Below are 18,599 nucleotides of genomic sequence, written 5' to 3'. Positions count from 1 at the left end.
TCCTCATTGATAAATTTTGCCATATTTTAAAATAATAAGATGGTAAGATTTAACATAATGTAGTGCCACTTATAGGATTTACTGGACCGCATCAATTATACCAGACAAAATATGCAGGACACTTGAAACAAATCCATTCTTATAGTGACAAAAAGTGTTGCAGCTTTCAAATGCCAATCAAACTATAATGGGCTGCTCGTATCTCCTGGGGAATGTTTCCATAATCACTGACATGATACAAAGACATCACGCCGCTCTACTTGAGTGTAATAACATGAGAATATCTGCAAATATTATATAAATTACGCGCCATAAAAGCACAATACCCTTATTTGTAAGGTGATATGAGAATACCTTGGAGTTTTTATTTTAGAGTACAGGAAGCCCATTAAAACAGGCACTGAGGGATAGTGGTGTGTAATTGCCAGCTAAGGTGTGTGACATTTGAAGCAGCACATTGAATCTGGCCCAAAGTGCAAAAGGTGTTGTGAGGGAGGGAATAATTACTCTGGTCTCTCCAGGCAACAGGTTTAATAAGACGACTCAGTGATAGAAGGGGAGCACACACATGCACACACAAACATTTCAAGAGGTGACGTAGACCTTTGTGGTGTCACATTTTGTTTGTTTATGCCGCTAAATGCTTTGCTTTTTTTCTGTTTTTGTATTTGGCAGAGCGGATTTAAGCAAATTGAATAACAGAGAAGCGTGCAGGATTTAGCGGCATCTAGCAATGCAGATTGCAGATCGCAACCAGCTGAAATTTCTCCCAGTTAAAATTCCTCAAGTGTTCATTGTTGCGGAGATCATTTTCTCTCCAAAGCAAACGGACTAGGTGATTAAAACCGGTGAAAACACTGAATAAAACAGTTTCACATTACGAATCAGTGTTTCTGCAATGTAGTTCCGCTTGTTGGAGACGAGCCTCTAGGCTCAGCACCTGCTAATGTATTCTCACCCTTTTGCTCTGACAATGTAAGATCCAGACTTTCTGGAGATTTTAACCAGGAGCCAAATTGTCCGCACAGGTCTCTTCATCTCCAAAACAAATTGAACTTGTGATTTAAACCAGTAAAAATGCTGAATAAAGCAGTTTAAAATAAATAAAAAAAATCTTTTTGTTATGCCGCTCATCACGGAGGGGCTGCTAACTCCTGTGGCTGAAGTGTGAATGTGAATGGCCTTATCCAGAGCCAGCATTTGGTTTGTTCATTTTATGCTACAGCAGAAACACGATGGTGCGACATGGAGGACTCCATGGAGGACGACCTGCTCCATATGTAGATATAAATTACTCATTCTAATGTAACTAAAATACAGTTCTTGTTTTCAGGAGATAATACACTGAAGAAAACACACTTATTGTAATATTCCATTTCTACCAATATATCCATCTAAATTCTACACACTGGACCTTGAAGCTTGACACTTTTGTTTGACGGCAATAGTCAGAGATATGAATATTTATTTTATACTTTTACCCGTTCTTGAAGTACTGGTTTGCATTTCAACTGAGTAAAAATAACATGAAGCCTCCAAGTAATGTTCACTAACGCAGCTATTTAACCCGTGGTGCTCAGCTTACATTTGTTTAGAATTGTACGAATTTAGCGTCTCTGTGTAGCTGCTATATTATTACTGTGTATGAACATTTCTTCATATGACCTCTTCAGAGGCCCTCTCTGAGAGTCATCAGCAGTGATATATCTGCTTGGTTAGGCTTGTAAACAGCCTGCCGCTCCACCATGTCTGTGCTTACCATGTTTGTACAGTAGATGAGTGGTTCCCGGGCCCTCTCCTCAGGGTTGTTTAGCTTTCAGACCCCTGACAGAGAAAAGGAAACCCCTTGGGGGTGGGGGCATGAAGCACCACAGGTTGAATGAAATTCTCTCTGAACACTCCAAAGCTCTCTTCATCTCCACAGGCTCAGGGGAAAAAAGCAGCAGAAAAATGTTTAAAACAGGATGCTTAATCCAGCAGCACCAAAAAAGCATAGTAGGGCTTGGACTTTTTTTTTTCCTTACCCAAGAGAGAAAACACTTTAAAAGAGGCCCAGCATGATAGGCCGGCATAATGAGCCATCACAGGCTGATATTAGAAAGTTTATTCATAGAGTAGCACTAGACGATGGCTTAGTGCAGGATGTTATCTTAATGCCACAACATGATAAATGATGCAGGGGGGATAGCGTTAGGAAGTGGTTTAGGAAATATGTTGTAACATACTTTCCAGCACACAGAGCAGTAACGTGTTTTGCAGAAAAGAGAGTATAAACAAAAAAATGAAAACTGTGTGCTCTTTGTGTGTGCTGGCATATAAAGACTAATGCGGGCTCACAAGCTGCAGGTAAACATAGTATTAAAGAAACTGACGTTTTAGTGTGGAACCATCTGCTCATGCTTTATAATTTACCTCAGTAAGCATGATATAATATGCTTCAATATCTGTATTGTAGTTAAGTAATAGAACATCACTCATACACAGTGCAATCTAATGATAAGTTATGAGAGTGAGTCCTCCTTAAATGGTCTAGAGAGAGAGAGAGAGAGAGAGAGAGATTGTGTGTGTGTGTGTGTGTGTGTGTGTGTGTGTAAGTTATAGCCGGGTCTCAAACAGGGGCGAGTGGCTCAGTAAATGATGGCGGTGGGGTTGGCTACATTGACTTGGGTCATCACTCCCTGGGTAGCCTGATAGGTAATTCATACACCTTTGCAATATGGAGGGAGTCAGTGCCTTCTCACCATTTATCACGCCACATCTCTAAAACCCCCAACTGTACTGGTGTGCACTCAGGCAAACTGTTGCATTAACACAGAGAGACGAGAAGTGCGGTGTGGGGAGATACAAAGCCCTCAGTATTTAGCTTGAGCCAGAGAATCATTCCTCTTATTAGCCAAAGTGTGTCCTCTAGGTATTGCACCACAGAGCTGTGAGTGTAGACCGACAAGTCCGGACAATGTGCTAATTTGAATTTGCAGGTTTGCTGATGTTCATTTGCAAAGTGGTGTTGCGGACCTGCACCTTGCTCGGGGTAATCATTAGCACGAGAGGAGAATTTAGTATTCTGCTCAGCTGAGGCGCTGACATAGAGGGGTCCCTGGCTTCTGTTTCTATTAGTGTCGAGGCCTGCGGCTGTGCAGCCAACACTTCAATGAGCGCTTTCTCAACGCGTGGCCATTTCTCTGCTGCTGCAGCTGCTGCCCTTCTAACTCTCTAGCTTAGGGATAGAAATATGACACTAGAGAACACCCATAGTATTCTCATGGCCCACCCCTCTGTCGTTTCTTCTCCACTTCACTCACAATTTCACATCCAATTTTCCCATTGCCCGGTGACGCCCATTCCCCTAAGACCCCCAGCTACTGTGGGATCACTGGACTCCCCTGTGAGTGTGTGTGTGTGTGCGTGTGTGTGTGTGTGTGTGTGTGTGTGTGTGTGTGTGTGTGTGTGTGTGTGTGTGTGTGTGTGTGTGTGTGTGTGTATGTGTGTGTGATCTAATGGGATTTACAGTATTCACAAAGTGTTTTCGGTCTGAGCTTTTTCTCTTAGCTCATACATTCACAACAAGCACAACAATTTACACAATTAAAAGAGCCATAATTATGGCCAATTTGGCCTGACATCCCAATAACTGTCCAGCTTGAGAAAGGTAACAAGAGAATACAGAGGCATTAACAGTGAGTATACGCAGGCTCCGTAGAATTACTGTATGTGTAAGTACAAGTAGGGTGTCTAATGTGATAAAAGCGAGAGCACTTTTAGATTCTTCTTTCAATTAAAAACTGTTTGTGTGAGCAATTAAAGTGTGATGAATGAGAAACTGGTTTTAAGGACGTTGCCGAAATACTCCAGTTTCTTTTCAGAGAGAAAATAAGTGATTTTAAGAGAGGGAGAGACTGGCTGTGATGAACCAGAGGGAATGTTGTTTATTTCATATCAAGGAGGAGTAAGTTACCTGAGGCAGATGATGTAACCCTTTCATTTCACTCAGAGCAAATTGAAGGTGATGGAAGGAGAATTATTCCTTATTCTCCTCCTATTCCTATCTCCTTTATCCACAGTCCCCCTTTACTGTAGTTCTCTGCTCAGTGGGTGTGGATAGGACTCTTATGATGGATTGCACTACTGGTCCTCTTGAGTGCATGCATGTGAATAAATGGGTGCAGTGTGCGCATGTTCCTCCCTTAGCTCCCTGTTTCCTCCATCTGCCCATTTTTTTTCCTTTTTTCCCAAAGTTCTCCTGTATCATCCTTTTCTCGCACTTCAGCTGTTTCGGACATGTGTGCGGAAATGTATGCTAAGGCACGCGCATGTACTTAAATTCACATATGGCTGCACACACACACAGACACACACAAACACACTCAGCAAAGCTGCGTGGCACTAAAGGCACCATTCCTCTGTGGCTATAGTGATTAATTACTTTTAACAAAGCAAACAGAGTCCTGCTTGTCCGGATCAATCTTTTCCCCGTCTTGGTGCAACGCACTGTCACCAGTAATTGCCAAACTCTGTGTAGTATGAAATGAGGGCCACTTTCACCTCTCCCTGGTCCTAAGTTAACCATAGCCTCAATTTTCTACGCTTGTGCTCCTGCTCTCCTGGCTCCACTGTACTCTTCTCCTCTTCTTTTCCCTCGCTCTGTATCCCCACCTTTTTACATGTATTGCAACCCCTTCCTTGGGAGCTCAAGTGCTTTTGAATTATGCTCTGAGATGGATATGCATCGTTTTTAGTTGCTGCCATATGCTTTTAGAGCAGCACATACAAAAACCAAGCATCATGCCTGTTGCCATCCATGCATACTAATTGGCATCGCTCTGCCAAGCTGATCAAACACCATTAATCTATTTGTAGTATGTATTTGTTTCTAAATGAGAAAATTAATACATTCTGCTACTACAGCCAGCTGGGTGCGGTGAGCCCCATTGATTGTTGGCACCCACAGTATGACTCATAGCTCTGAGCGAGTGTTTTTATTTAGCTTGAGTTGTGTGCGTATGTGCATGTTTCTACGAGTGCGTGCGTGTGTGTTTTCTGGCGGTGGATTACTTTAATGTTGATACCAGTTGCCAGAGGAGTTTCAATTATCATATTTGCTTTTTTTTTTCCAAACCTATAAAGTGTCCACAGGTGGTATGGAAACCTGTTCACTTCATGTTATTATCGGACAGGCCGTCGAGTCACGCAGCATGCGCAGAGTTAGATATCAAAGCCAGGGAAATACTGCTAACGTGATTAGCAGGCGGACACAATTAATGATGCATGGTGATGGCCAAAGAACGCTGAGGGAACTTGCTGTTTAATGAGCTAAAGCAGAGACTGTGCAGATGTGTTACAGGACCACTCAGTGTTATCAGAGGCAGACACCTCCTTTCAGTAGAACTCTGCCAATTAGCCAAGTTATGGGAGGTGACTGTCAGGAGTTCAGCCTAAAATAGTAAATACTTGTTGCTATTATGGGCATTAGCAGCATTGTGCTTGTTAAAATTTTTCCTCTGTGGGTGTGACATCTCCCGTAAAAATACTGTTAAGCTCAACTATATATGGGATTGACCGATAATTCTCAATAGAAAAGAAGCCCTGAAAACCACTCCTCATTAATAATGAAATATCCACCCATAATCGCACTTTTTTTCCAGCTTCTGGTATTCTCCCTTTCCCAGCAATGTGCCGGAGCATGTCATATATATGATAAGTAGAAGAGCCTGTCCGCGCGGGACTCATCACACACTTAAATTGGTGCAGCAAGGAGTTCATATTGCAGTGTGGCCGAGGGGGAATTAGCGAGTCTATATATAAACCCCTGCCGCATGTGTTGTGAATTAAAGTGCATTTATCTGGTAATAGCTGGGGAGATCTCCGTGTGCACAAGCATGGCAATGTGGTGGCGCTACAGCCATCACAGCCCAGTATACTGATGCTGCTGCTGCACTGGGAGACAGGAAGGAGAAACAGGTCATACACAATGAAGAGCTCTGATAGCCTGGATGGCAGCAGACATGTATCGTACACTAGGAAGGAATAACAAGTGGCATCTCTGGGTGTCCTTCATGTGCTAACCTTTATCTCTGTCTCTCGCACTCTTCCGCTGCCTTCCCACCTCCTCCTAGTTTTAAGTCCAACCCTTTGGGTTACCTCACCATTGTCTTTCTTCACCCTGCGCTCTCCTCTCTCCAGCCCTCTCAGCGCCTTATCTGTGATTCAACTTGCCTTTACTCAATCATGTATGACTCCTTACCAGCAGAATCAAAAGCAGAGCGGCTCATGCCATGCTTTTCATTAGAGCTCTCCATAAAGGCTGACTGTGAGTCTTTTGAAGTATTGCAGGGCAGCTCTGGAGAAGCCACACTGTCAGGCAGCCTGTGCTGCTGACTCCTGTTTGATGAAGCAACTTCCCACCAAGGCCAGAGCAACCTAATGAACCCAACACAAGTGCTGACACTGACAAGGAGCAGTGCCTAGTGTGTAGCAGTGAGGGGGGGTAATGATTTGGTGGACTTTGTCTCTCTTTGGGATCTTCAAACTCAGCAAGCAATGATAACCAACCCCAAAATACACCTCAGGCTCAATGCTTCTCTCGCTTGGCAGCCGATTTTTCACACCTTCGAAAATGCCAGTTTGAACAGCTTTCATTTTGCTCAGGCTAAATGGTTTGTGAATATGATGTTGTATTCTGCACTATGGTACATTGGCCTTTGTCTCCCACTAGAAATGCAATGCATCAGTTAAGATGGCAACAGCGTTTGAGATGTGAAGCTCCGAATGTCATTCTTTGAAGAGGCGTTGAGAGAGAGGGTCAGTTGGACATGACTACCCATCCTAATGGCTAATGGAGACGCCTGGTTTCCCATGTTGAGAACATGTGTCTCTCAGCCAGTGTTTACTAAGAGGAGGGTATTTTTCAGCCATGCTTGAGTTCACTGTCAAAGCCAATTAAGGGAGTACAAATGAAGATGGAGGATATGGAGCCTCAGGCCAGGAGAGTACAGCACCGGGGCCAAGTAGCCTCTTCTGTCTGCTCTGTGGGGCTGAACACATCAGGGACACATATGGTCAGAGCTGCTTATTGCATTGGCATTGGCTTTGCATAATCAGTACCCACAATTGCTAAAAATTAGTTTAAGTTCTATCGTATTGCTTATTTGTCACAGTGACAACACATTCATCTGCAGAGATTGAAGCTACTTGCCTGCTTACCCTTTTTGGTTGCAAAAATACACCATAAAATGTAAGCCTTGCAGGTATTTTGTAATAAAGCCTTTTATGGGCACCTCTAGTCTAGTCGGGGTGGAAAGCACTTCTGAGTTTGCTCTCTTTTTCAGGTTCACCATCTGGCCTTGATTGATTAAAGCTCCTTTAAGTAATTAATGCCTACTTTAATTGAGAGTCAGCCCCTGTGGCTGTGGGGTTTGTGCACAATGCTCAAGCAGAGCAGAGCAAAGGATCTAGTGGAGAGGGGCATGGAAATCTGTTTAGCACCCTGACCCTCTCAGCCTCACATCTCAAGACTCTTAAGATGCTAATAAGAATGCAAGTATGCTAGCTGCATCCATGTGACAAATCGGGCTATAAATCATAGTGGAAGAGTGTGACATGGCTTTTCTAACATTGGAATTAACATGCTCAGAATGAGCTGCAAGCATATTGCCATTTTATCTGCTCCTTTATCGCTTTCCATTGGTGTGTTTCCTTTGTGAAAACCCCCAGTTATGTTGGACATGCACATAGCGGAAAGAAAATTGAATTCCCTCTGCCAAACAGTGTATTGTGACAGCATGTCACTGCACGACCCCACAGCTTGCCACCATTGTGCTGTTTCATCTGTTTGTGATAAATGAGCAATATCAGTTTTTCCCTTCTATTTCACTTTGACTGTCACAATGGATGTGCACCACATGACACTTCCTCGATCGCAAGCCCTGACCTTCTTTATTGAAGCTTCTCTTTGTCTTTTGGTAATTGTTTTTAGAAAACGTTAAACCATCCCCCCGGCTGGATAATACAAGACACAGTGAATACAGAGTGCTCAGCATTGATTCCACATACCTGACTATGACCTTTTCCAATCTGAAGTCCGGTGCTGGCTGCCAGTTTGATGTGAGCCAGCTAATCGATTCCTCGCAGCCCGTGAGAGAGTACTACAATGTCTCTCATGCTGAAGCCTCTACCAGGAATTCTGGATTGTACCTGGGTACTTATTGTCGCCACTCACTGAATAATGAAACATTTACCCTTTAATTGCCGGCTCGACAAAGAAAGATCAGTTTAATTTGCTCTCATTAAAGCCATCTAATCTAATAGGCTAATTAAGGGCTTTGGTTGAAACAGCAATCACTGGAGTCTGCATTGCCCTTAGGGAGGTATACATCAATGGATCATAAATATTTTACTGCGTCTACCTACATGCAGATTGTGAGGTGCTTCAGTTTGACTTGCATAAGTGCCTAACATGCACCTTTGCTGTAGCACATGTTGTTAACATAAAATCACTGTAGACTCGACCAGGGTTGTTCTGTTTAAAAGCCCTCCAGGTCAGCATACAGAGCAAAACAAAATCCTGAAAATGCAACATTTTTCATCGATTGGCTCGATTAATGCAGAGATCTTTCACTCAGAGTGAAGAAAAATGAGTCTGTCACAGTTTTTTTCTACACTGACACACACAGATAAACACACACACATGATCGATGTGGGTCAGGGGTGCTTGCTGGTTTAGGGTTGGGGCTTATTAGATTGGGGAGATGGTAATAGACAGGCAGCTGTGTCATGATTCTATCCCGGTGACCCCAGGGCCAGAGGTTTATGTTTGGCCCTAGGCGATGGGTGTAATGCCCAGACCGCCGCCTCTGTAAGGAATGACCCCAGACCTTTTCACTCCTGGGGGGGAAAGAGATCTTTACCTGCAGTGAGGCGCAGGAAGATGGGTAGAAACACACACTTTGCTTCAGAAATAGATTTAATTAAGTACAGGCGCCATTGTGCTGTACGGTGGCTTTCAGCTTGTCAAGTTGAAGGGCAGAAGGCCCAAAGCAGCAATCATTCCATTTCACTTTTTTTAGCTGCTCTCCCAGCTAATTTGTCATGGCCGACAGTTATCCCTGGATATTAAATTAAGCAGTTGACATTTTGTGTACCCTGCGAATCGACTGTGTCACCTTGAAAGTGTAGTGGTTGAGATTTGCGAGGGATGGCGGAGGCGCATGTCTGAAAACCCTGGTCGACACATGACATTTCTGGGTCACATTGGAGACCAGGCGACGACACCTAAAGAGCCAAAGAAACAGAGGGAAGAAAGGCAGCAATCCCTTTGTTCCTGTCACACCATTAGTGCTAATCTGATCCTAGCGTCCTTGCCTGTGTGAAAAGCTGATACCAAGTAATACATGTTTGTTTGAGACAGATGGGTGGTTTTCTTGAGGAGTTATTGATGTATTTTTCTTCAGTTTGTATTTATATGTGTGTGTGTGTGTGTGCAGTGTATTTGCAGCCTGCTGTCCCTATTTGATGGTCTGATTTTAGTTCCATTATGTCAGCAGCGGGGGCTCTGTTGAGAGTCGTCGCAGTGGCACCAGCTGCCCTGTGGGTGATCAGAAACCATCTGCAGCAGGCGTATCCTAAACACACCACAGCAATGAAGGGTGTGGCACGGTCTAAACGGAGCTTACGCGCCTTCTATTGATTTCCACATTTGAGAGCATCTCTATTATTGCTGATCACCGATCAGGGCACAGCAAGCCGCACAAGTCCTTGGGCTACCGGAGCACAGTTTGAGCAGTCAGTTCAGTGACAGGCTGCCTGCACTGTGGGCGAGGGAGTTGTGCTGTTTGTTTAGAGAGACATCAGTTTGGTTGAGATTTTACAATTCTGAATGTGTGGCAGGAAACAGCTTCAACTGTCTGTAAATAACCTGACTACATGGGCAGGTTTCCAGCTCCAGTGCCCTTGATACAAAAAATTTACAAATTACCTTGGCAATTTGAGTTCTTGCTGAAAATGACAGATTCAGGATAGGGTAAACAAAAAGATCTGGCAGTCTTAAGAAGGCATTTGTCTCGCAAGCACTGCATGTATCTCGTAGTGCAACCTGAGGAAATAAGTGTAGATTTAGGATACATATAGTATATAGTGTGCTGTAGGGATACCATTTTTTGCAGGCTGACCCGAAAGTTAACATTGCAGCTTTTGTTAGGATATATCTGTATATATCTATCTATATATCTATGCCTATATATGTATACACACACACACACACACACACGCATATGGTAATAGGCAGCGGTGTCATGATGCTGTTTAATTATTCATTGCACCACACTTGCAGGATGCAGAGCAGTTTCTAGGCACAACGTCAGGTGCGGTTTAGGTGAAACTTAACATTGTGCTGGGTCTTAAAGTTTCCATTTACTTGCCTCTGCACCATCTCCTGCTTTCATCCATTGATCTGATCTGATATGCTCTGACCGGATCGACAGATCAATTATCCACCCTGCAAGACAAAACCCTACAAACTACTAATGCCGAAAAGTTCTGCCTGTCATGGACTTGCAAAAACATTTTAATTTAGAAAGGGGACACAGATTGTTGAAAAAGGGACACATTCACAACAGAAACATTTTTCTTATTATTGCAGAAAATAAGCTCTGTGGCAAACAAATGTTTATGATACTTTTGTTCAGTCAGATAATCCTCAAAAATGAGCACCAGAAGTAAAAAGCCAACGTACAAACAAACTACACCAAGGTCACATGACTAACATCGCCCCCACCATGAGGCTGCAAAGCCATGTTCAGCACGTCCGGCGTGATGATGCTCTGTAGTTTAGTCTAGCTGCTTGTTAGCAAAAGACACATAAAAGCTTCATAATTCATTTTAGGGTATTTACTGATGTATTTTATGTTGTTGCACAAAAGCTGAAAATCCCTTTAGCTTGTGTTAACCACAGACCTTATTGCAGGCATCTAACCAAAAACATATTTAAAAAAACCCTTTGACATCAAGATGTGGGAACCAGGAGTGCTAAAATGCTCACTCATTCCCATGTTTTAGGACTCATTCCTGCAGCACACTTTTGGCTCTTGACCTGTTGACTTAACAAGATTTTCCACATCTGTTAGAAACGCTCTGTTTTGTCAGCATTTTATCTCATTTTAAGATGCTAGATAAGGAACTTTGTATAATCACATGTATTAGGCAGAATCCTGAATGTGCAAATTGAGTATATTTATCTTACCGTATGCCCAGTGATAGCTCTGTTGCTCACATCTGTTTGGCACAGATACTCAAAATACATTTTCAGTGAATTCTTCCTTTAAGCCTGTTAGGCTCAGATTTTGAACAAGGATAGACAAGTGCAAACACAGACGTGCTCCCAGGGGCTGATGACACCCCTGGGGTTACGGCGTACTGAAGAGGGTCCTAAGAAGGGGGCAAGGACATATGTCGAGGCATTAATCTGCTAATAGGAAGGCAGTCTGTAACAGCTGTTCTTACGCTAAAGTCCCAGTCTCGTCAACTTTCTGTTCAGCTGCTCTGACTGTGGGCCTTATTGTGAACAACAGAGCTGTCACTGAAAGAAAATTGTCCGTGTTTCATTGTAAGTGTCTTGTTAGAGATGGAAGGGGAGCATATGCGACTGGTGTGCGCGAGCTTGTTTGGGCATATGTGTGCAGAGAATGTTGGATCCCTGCAGTGTGTAGCACAGTGTACCACAGTGAATAACTTTTTTTTTTTTTTTGCATCATTTCCCTCTTCCTCCAAAGCATAAAAACATGAATATTTAAAACTACATCAAACAAGCATTCATGAAATATTAAAATGTTCGAGAAACAAGAAAAGCTTTTATCCTCTCTCTTATTCGTATGTGTTTTCTAGCCTCTCTCCCTCTCTCTCACTCTCTTTTGCTCACACACACATACACAAAAATGAACACACATGTACTGGCACACATGCGCATTAGCGCTCCCCGAATTTACCCACGGGTAAAAACGACAAACCTTCCCACTCGCTCCACTCTTCTGTGGTATCAGCACATTGCTGCATTAAATAGAGGAGGCGAGGAGAGGCTCAATAATTAACCCTGGACTGAATTTCAGGCAAAACACATTATTAGAAGTCTTGCTTTGTGGATGTCATGTTGTACAAGATGCCTTACAGATGTGTCACATGTTAGGAGGGCCTTGTGCTGTGTGAAAACTTTGCCTTTGGAGGAGTCATTCGCTAATATGCATCCTGTTAGGGAGATGGTTTTTGGCTCAGAGATTAACACTTGTACCATTACGTTGTGTATGTTGACAAGGGCAGAGTTAATCTGTGGAGCCCTATCTTTCCCAGTAATGCTGTGTCTCACTCTCTGTGCCGTACCTCTCTCTATCTCGCTCTGACTTGCTAAGAGCTAAGAGAGGTTGTGCTAATCGGTGTAGCTGCAGCTCTAAGCAGATGCTGCTGTGTTTTTAGAAAAGATCCTGTTAAGCGTGAATTAAGAAGTGGTTGTGTAGGGGTAAAATCTTGCTCTCCCCTCTCCTGTAATGCTTCATAGCGTAGCCAACCTGTTGATGTTGTATCTGCAGCTTTGTCCTCTTATGCACTATTTGGCGCTCCCTTACGCTGGTGTTCAGCCGCCGTAATGTAAATTCAAGTCAGCCCTCTGTTTTATGAGCATCACTGGTTGAATTGACTTGTTGGATTATGCAAAGGCTGAGGTTATATTGTGTGTGTATGTCTTTGTGCGGCTTCATGATGTGTTTTGAAAGCAGTGGGAGATTAATGGAAGAAAAAAAAATCCTATAAGGCCGTACGGCACATTGATTCTGTCATTTTCGCCGTGGCTCTTTCGTTTATGCATTTATTCTCGTGCTTGTGTTTGCAGTATTTTAATGCACTCTACGCACAGTCTGGTCTTTCAGCCTTATGTAGGACAGCATAGGGTAAAATAAAAGGATTAAAGAAGATGGCAAAAAAAAATTTTGTTAGAAGCAAGCCTTATTTTATTCATCTTTTTCCCCGTCCTCTTTCCCTGGTCGTCTCAGTCAGGGCACGCCGCTTAAGAGAATGAAAGAAAGATCTGTGGGAGAGCAGTCATATTGTAGGCTAAATCTAATCAAAGGGAGAAGTGCTTTTAAATGTCTTTTGTTCCCTCGGGCGAAACGTTTGTGGGCCTCCCCACTCTCGCCAATGCGTCCTGCCCAAACTCCACCGCCACTAGATGCAATTAATATTGAGCGGATACCCCGGCCTGCACTCCCCTCATATAATAACAGTGTTAGAACAAAGGTTAATGCTTTGAATCTAATCTCTGTCCTCGTCATTTTCAATGGAGTTGTGATGCAAGCGAAGGGAGGTAGAGATGTTGAGGGGGGCAGCAGGTCTGCAGAGATTGGTAGTCAGTGGGGGGCTCGGACGGAAGCAAAATTAATTACTGGTCTCTATAAATTCAATGTCATGTCTCATTTTCTTTAATCCTCCCCGCTTTTTTTGCTTCCTAGCGGTGCTAACAGAGAAGCTTGGGAAGACTAATGAAAAGGCCTCTTAGATGCTAATAGCAAATTAGCCCTGGTGTCACTTTTGGAGGCTGTGAGTGGAGTGACTGCCTGCTCACTGAGGAGGTGACCAGACAGCAGCCTGGACTGCCACTTCCTCACACACATAAGCACAGCCACGCAATAGCACCAGAGAGGGAAGGGTTAGGACTCTTAATGGAGAATTATGCCAATTTTCAAAATTCATACACGTTATTCCTATGGTCTAAGTAAGCCAGAGTGATATCAGTAAGCAGTGACAGCTCTCTCCAAAACCAAAAGCTAGAGAACTAATGCTCAAATGTGTGATGTCATGAGTATAAAGCATGGAGCTGCCCCATAGACAAATGTTTAAAGCTGTTATAGATGACACTGAGAGGAGCCAGGGAGATGTTCTGGGTATATGGGTACATTTTCTGTTTAATAATTGACAACAACATAACTGAATAAAGCTCATTTGAGTATAAAAAGAAAACAAACATTCTTTGGTTGCACAAAATCAGCCTCCCATTCATTGTAGATCAGACTTTATACTTGATGACATCACAAGTTTGACATTTACTTCTCTGGTTTCCGGCATTGAGAGAGAGTAGCTCATGTTCACAAATATTGACTGAACTTTTCTAGGCCATGGAAATAACAATTTGAATTTATAATTTAGATGGCGTTCATCTTCAGGATGACAGTTTGAATTTTAGACATATTCCATCGGGGCTCCTGCTGATCCTTAAGAAGTCTTAAAAGGCATTAAAAGAATCAATCTAAATGTAAGGCCTTAACTGGTATTAAAATGTCTTAGATCAAACTTTCCAAAGTCTTACAATGCTAAGACATGGGCAGTAGGATTTCATTATTTATTTCTGACATTGTAAAATTTGAAAATAGCTGGTAGCATGGCTTTTTTTCAAATAATAATTTAATGAATGCTTCTCACATCCATGTCATGTCAGGACAGTAGGCCAAACAACACCAATCATTTGTTTCCGGCAGGGATTCTTAGAACAGAGGATCCGCTGTCTGCCAGCCAGCTGTCATTGTATCCTTGGATGACATTGGGAAGTGCATATTCAATAGAAATTGGCTATTTAACCAAGATTTCATGGCATGACTGAAACCGGTGCAAGGTACTGCATACAAGGCTCCGTGTATTTTATGCAAAAGTCAGCTAGAGGGGAATCAAGACAGTTGAATTCAAACACAAACGCCAGATATTCCCCATTTCTGTTGGGCACCACAAGAGAAAAACAAGCCACATTTTATACTACAGTTAACATTTGGGCAGCATTGTCCCTAATCCTAAGTAATAAATGTCGGTTCATGTTTGTTTTTGTTTTTTTTCTTCAGTTTTTTGTTGAACTGGTCTTATATTTAGTTCCAAGTGCCACTAAAGGAGTGTGAAAAAGTCTTAAATCTAACTTGCCTTAAGCTGTGGGAACCTTGTTCTGTTGCTTCTTTGCCTCACACAATCCTTATCCCTCTTTTCCCCCATGATGCTTTGCTGCTGTAATTGTGCGTTTCTGACACACGAGCCTAGATATGACTATTCTGAGACAGTTAGCTTTCTCTTGAGGGGATTTAGTGGTTTGGATCGTGAATAATGAGCTGGATGTAGCTCCGTCTCTCTCTGCTGCTGTTGTTAGACTGGACAAGAGTCAGGTTTAACAACTCACTCGGATTATTTTGTGATCAGGCTTCAGACACAAACATACTGAGTCACAAACTTGCTTGGATAAAACATCTCTTTTCCTCTGGTGAGTCCAAACTGACTTTGTGAAGAAGAGGAGAAAAAAACACACTTATTGATGGGGTTTTGGATCCCAGAGACAGCGTCTGTTTTAGTTTTCAATCTGAAGAATGTTCCAAAACAATTTAGTCTCTCACAGAAAGATACAGTATGTCAGCAGTCGCATGCACTTTATATCTCTGCGGTGCTGAATTATTGTCCTCCCAACAATGTGACTTTCTCAGCTCTGTGAATAACTGACTGGATGACAAATGTAGTTAATTTTTGTTTGCTTGAAGAACTGCTCACATATCCAAAACATGACACATCTGATGTAACATTTTTGGCAAAAACAGACTCCGGCCAGTTGTGTTATTATTTTACACCAGCGCCCCGACAAAGGGAATGCACAATCTGAAGTATTTATGGCTGTTCTTTTATGGAGCTACAGACCGACTTGAGTAAGTAGCTCTCTTCCATTCTCCTTTTTCTTTCTCCTCACTTTTTCTCTAACACAGCCCAGGAGAAATCCCAGCTCTCTACTTGTGTGCACTTCACTCCCACAGCAAACAGAAGAAAAAAAAATATTCAAGAGAAAAACAATAGTTGCTCCTGAGAAGGCAGGCAGCCAGAGTGTAACGTGCATTTATGTAAAACTTATAATCCAATTAACAAGTACAAAAAAAAATCCAGTGATCACTCTATTATGGGAATACAAAGGAGAGAGGTGCCATGCTCAGAAAACTGCTCATGTGGAAAAATGCAAATGGCGTGAAATGAGTGTGTCTGGTAATGTGTTTGTATAAAGCCCCTTGCTGTGGCACTAGACTTGGAGCTCTGATGACTCTTGCCTCTCTTCCTCCACAGGCATACTTCCGACAGGGTGTTGCCCTTCAGTACCTTGGTCGCCATGCCGACGCACTGGCCGCCTTCGCCTCCGGGCTAGCCCAAGATCCCAAGAGCCTACAGCTACTGGTGGGCATGGTAGAAGCCGCCATGAAGTCGCCGTTACGAGGTAAGAAATTTAACAGCTGAATACGTTCATATTAGCGATATTCTGATGCCATTTTTTCTTACCAATGCTGTTTCTGATACTTAAACGTGTGTATCGGCTGATACCGAGTACAAATCCAAAACCACTGCGTTAAAAAATCCCAATAAAAGAACATCTGAATACTAATAAGCCTACATGGATGTGAGATGATTGCTATGATTGTTGTATGGCATGGCTTGGGAACTCTTGGGACAAACTGATATCATGTTACCCTCTGATACTGACTATAAGTTATTAATGAGACCAATAACAAACATTTGGAACAGATATGCATTTACAATAAAAATAAAAATATTTCTGTCAAAATTTAGAATTTGGAATATAACAAACTCGACACAAACTTTGTTTAAAAGCCTTTAGAAAATGTTTAATCAAAACTGAAACTTTTAACATCATATACAGCAGTATCCCAGCAACTTTTTTTTAGAAGGCCAAGTGAAAATTTATATAAAAATGAATAAAAATAGCTCCCTGAGGTTTTGCCATGCTGACACTTTCTTTGCACTTTTTAATTAATAAATTAATGTAATCTGCGATCATTACAATAACACCGATACAGGTAATTGGCAAAATTACAAATGTTTGTCAGCTTATCGGCCCCAAAAATCGTCAAAGCTGACAATCTGTTGACACCTGATAGTGATCAATTCTTCCTCAACACTCAAAGCAGTAGTTTCCAGTGGCTGCACAGCGCAACTATTTGTATCAGCTTTTGTTTTAGAACAGCGAAAAAACTTGATTTCTGGGAATACTGCAGTTTTGTTCCTGCCTGATATCAGACAGAATTGTTTACGCACTAAACGCTGTTTCCAAGTTTGACATTGTGTCCTCTCTAACCAACTTCCATGAGGGAAGAAGATTTGATCTTCCCAAACGAATCACTAGAGAACCTCCCTGCCTGAATCTAACATCATTTTAAGTTCACGCGTATGCGTAGCCATGCCAACATGCCCATTTTGCCGGGGTTTAAAAAGTGGAGAAGTAAAACAAACCGTAATGTCGGACAATAATGAGAGGAGATTCCCCCCTTCACTCCCTCAAACAAGCATGTGTTGTGACACTCATCTCCTGTCTGTTCAGGAGACCAGAGTGTTGTTAAAAATGTGTGCGTCCAGCTCTCTGCACTTTTGTAGCTTCTAACTGAATCTCGGTATTTTGGAGTTAAGTTTTCTCCTGCGTCCCTGTTTGGACTTTAGATAACTTTTATTTTACAGTTTCATGTTCACTTCCAGCTTTATACAGCTGTTGTGTTAAGGTACTGCTGATGAAAACTCAACATTTCCTTATTTTGCTGCTTCACAATAAAAGCTTTAATACTGCGCACAGTAGGGGGCTTCTTTTGTGAAGAATTTATATCAAAGGAAATGTGTTAATCACCGAATAGGCAGAACTTTGTTCGTGGCTTTTCTGTAATTAGTCTACTAATACTGCACGGAGGAAGAGTAGGATCAGAAACAGCCACAATGAGATGTTTGATGAAGAGCTGACTCTTACTGCTTCTCTGCAAACAGCTCACCTCCAACAGGTAAACTTGTTTTACCTGCCATGTTGTGTGATGGAAAAACACTCAATAAAATTACAGCAGACCTTTAGCCACGTGTGGATCAGCCCCACGCATGACAACAGCTTGAAAACGGCGTTAGTCCCACTGCGGCGCTCATTGGTTGTGTTTTATTTTAAGACAAACCGCTCATTCATGTCTCGATGCCAGACCAGAATCAGTCAACTTAAACACAGTTAAGGGGACGGATTCAAAGGCAAGTTTTGTCCAGATGTGGAATATTTTAATTATTATTTATTTGTTTAATTACACAGCATCAGATTTGTTCATAGACTTGCATACCCCAGGATACCAGATTCAGCCTGTTAGGCAGTATCAGAGGCATTTCTGTCACCGCTATCAGTATCGGAACAACTCTAGTTCGTGTGTGTGTTGACATGTGTCTGGGTGTCACTGTCTGTCACCATCTCCACATGTCCCACAACTTCTGTCTAATAATCCTCACGCTCTGCCAGTCAAGAAGTGTGTTGGGGTGACTTTACCTGTCAGGTTTTTCACCCGTTCGGCAGGCAGGCCATCTCTCTATCTGTCCGTCTTTCTGTCTTTTTGACTGACTGTTGGTGTCAAGTACTTACCTCCAGACTGTGGGGCCTGACGCCTGCAGCTTCAGCACATCTTATTGTCGGACGGGCTGATCGCACACACAGATAGCCCGTTATCTTAATGAGCATCCAGCACTAATGCCATTGTCTGCATCTGCCCCTGTGTAAGCCTTTTTCCTAAAGCTGAGTGGATTCATAAGTA

General features: G+C 42.6%; 1 protein-coding gene across 3 annotated transcripts in view; it reads left to right on the top strand.

Annotated features, from left to right (window-relative positions):
• Positions 1-18,599, top strand: part of LOC121944003 (tetratricopeptide repeat protein 28-like) — a 202,664-nt gene that overhangs the window by 106,958 nt on the left and 77,107 nt on the right. For all 3 annotated transcript variants that reach the window (XM_088076969.1, XM_088076970.1, XM_088076971.1), the window contains one exon: positions 16,108-16,255. In XM_088076969.1, the coding sequence (XP_087933095.1) occupies positions 16,108-16,255 (148 nt within the window). The remainder of the gene's footprint in view (positions 1-16,107; positions 16,256-18,599) is intronic.

Source organism: Plectropomus leopardus, chromosome 4 (assembly GCF_026936395.1).
Source record: "Plectropomus leopardus strain MGB_pleo_1.0 chromosome 4, ASM2693639v1, whole genome shotgun sequence".
NCBI lineage: Eukaryota > Metazoa > Chordata > Actinopteri > Perciformes > Serranidae > Plectropomus > Plectropomus leopardus.
The sequence above is the reverse complement of the archived record's forward strand: the minus strand, read 5'-3'. Positions and strand labels throughout refer to the sequence as shown.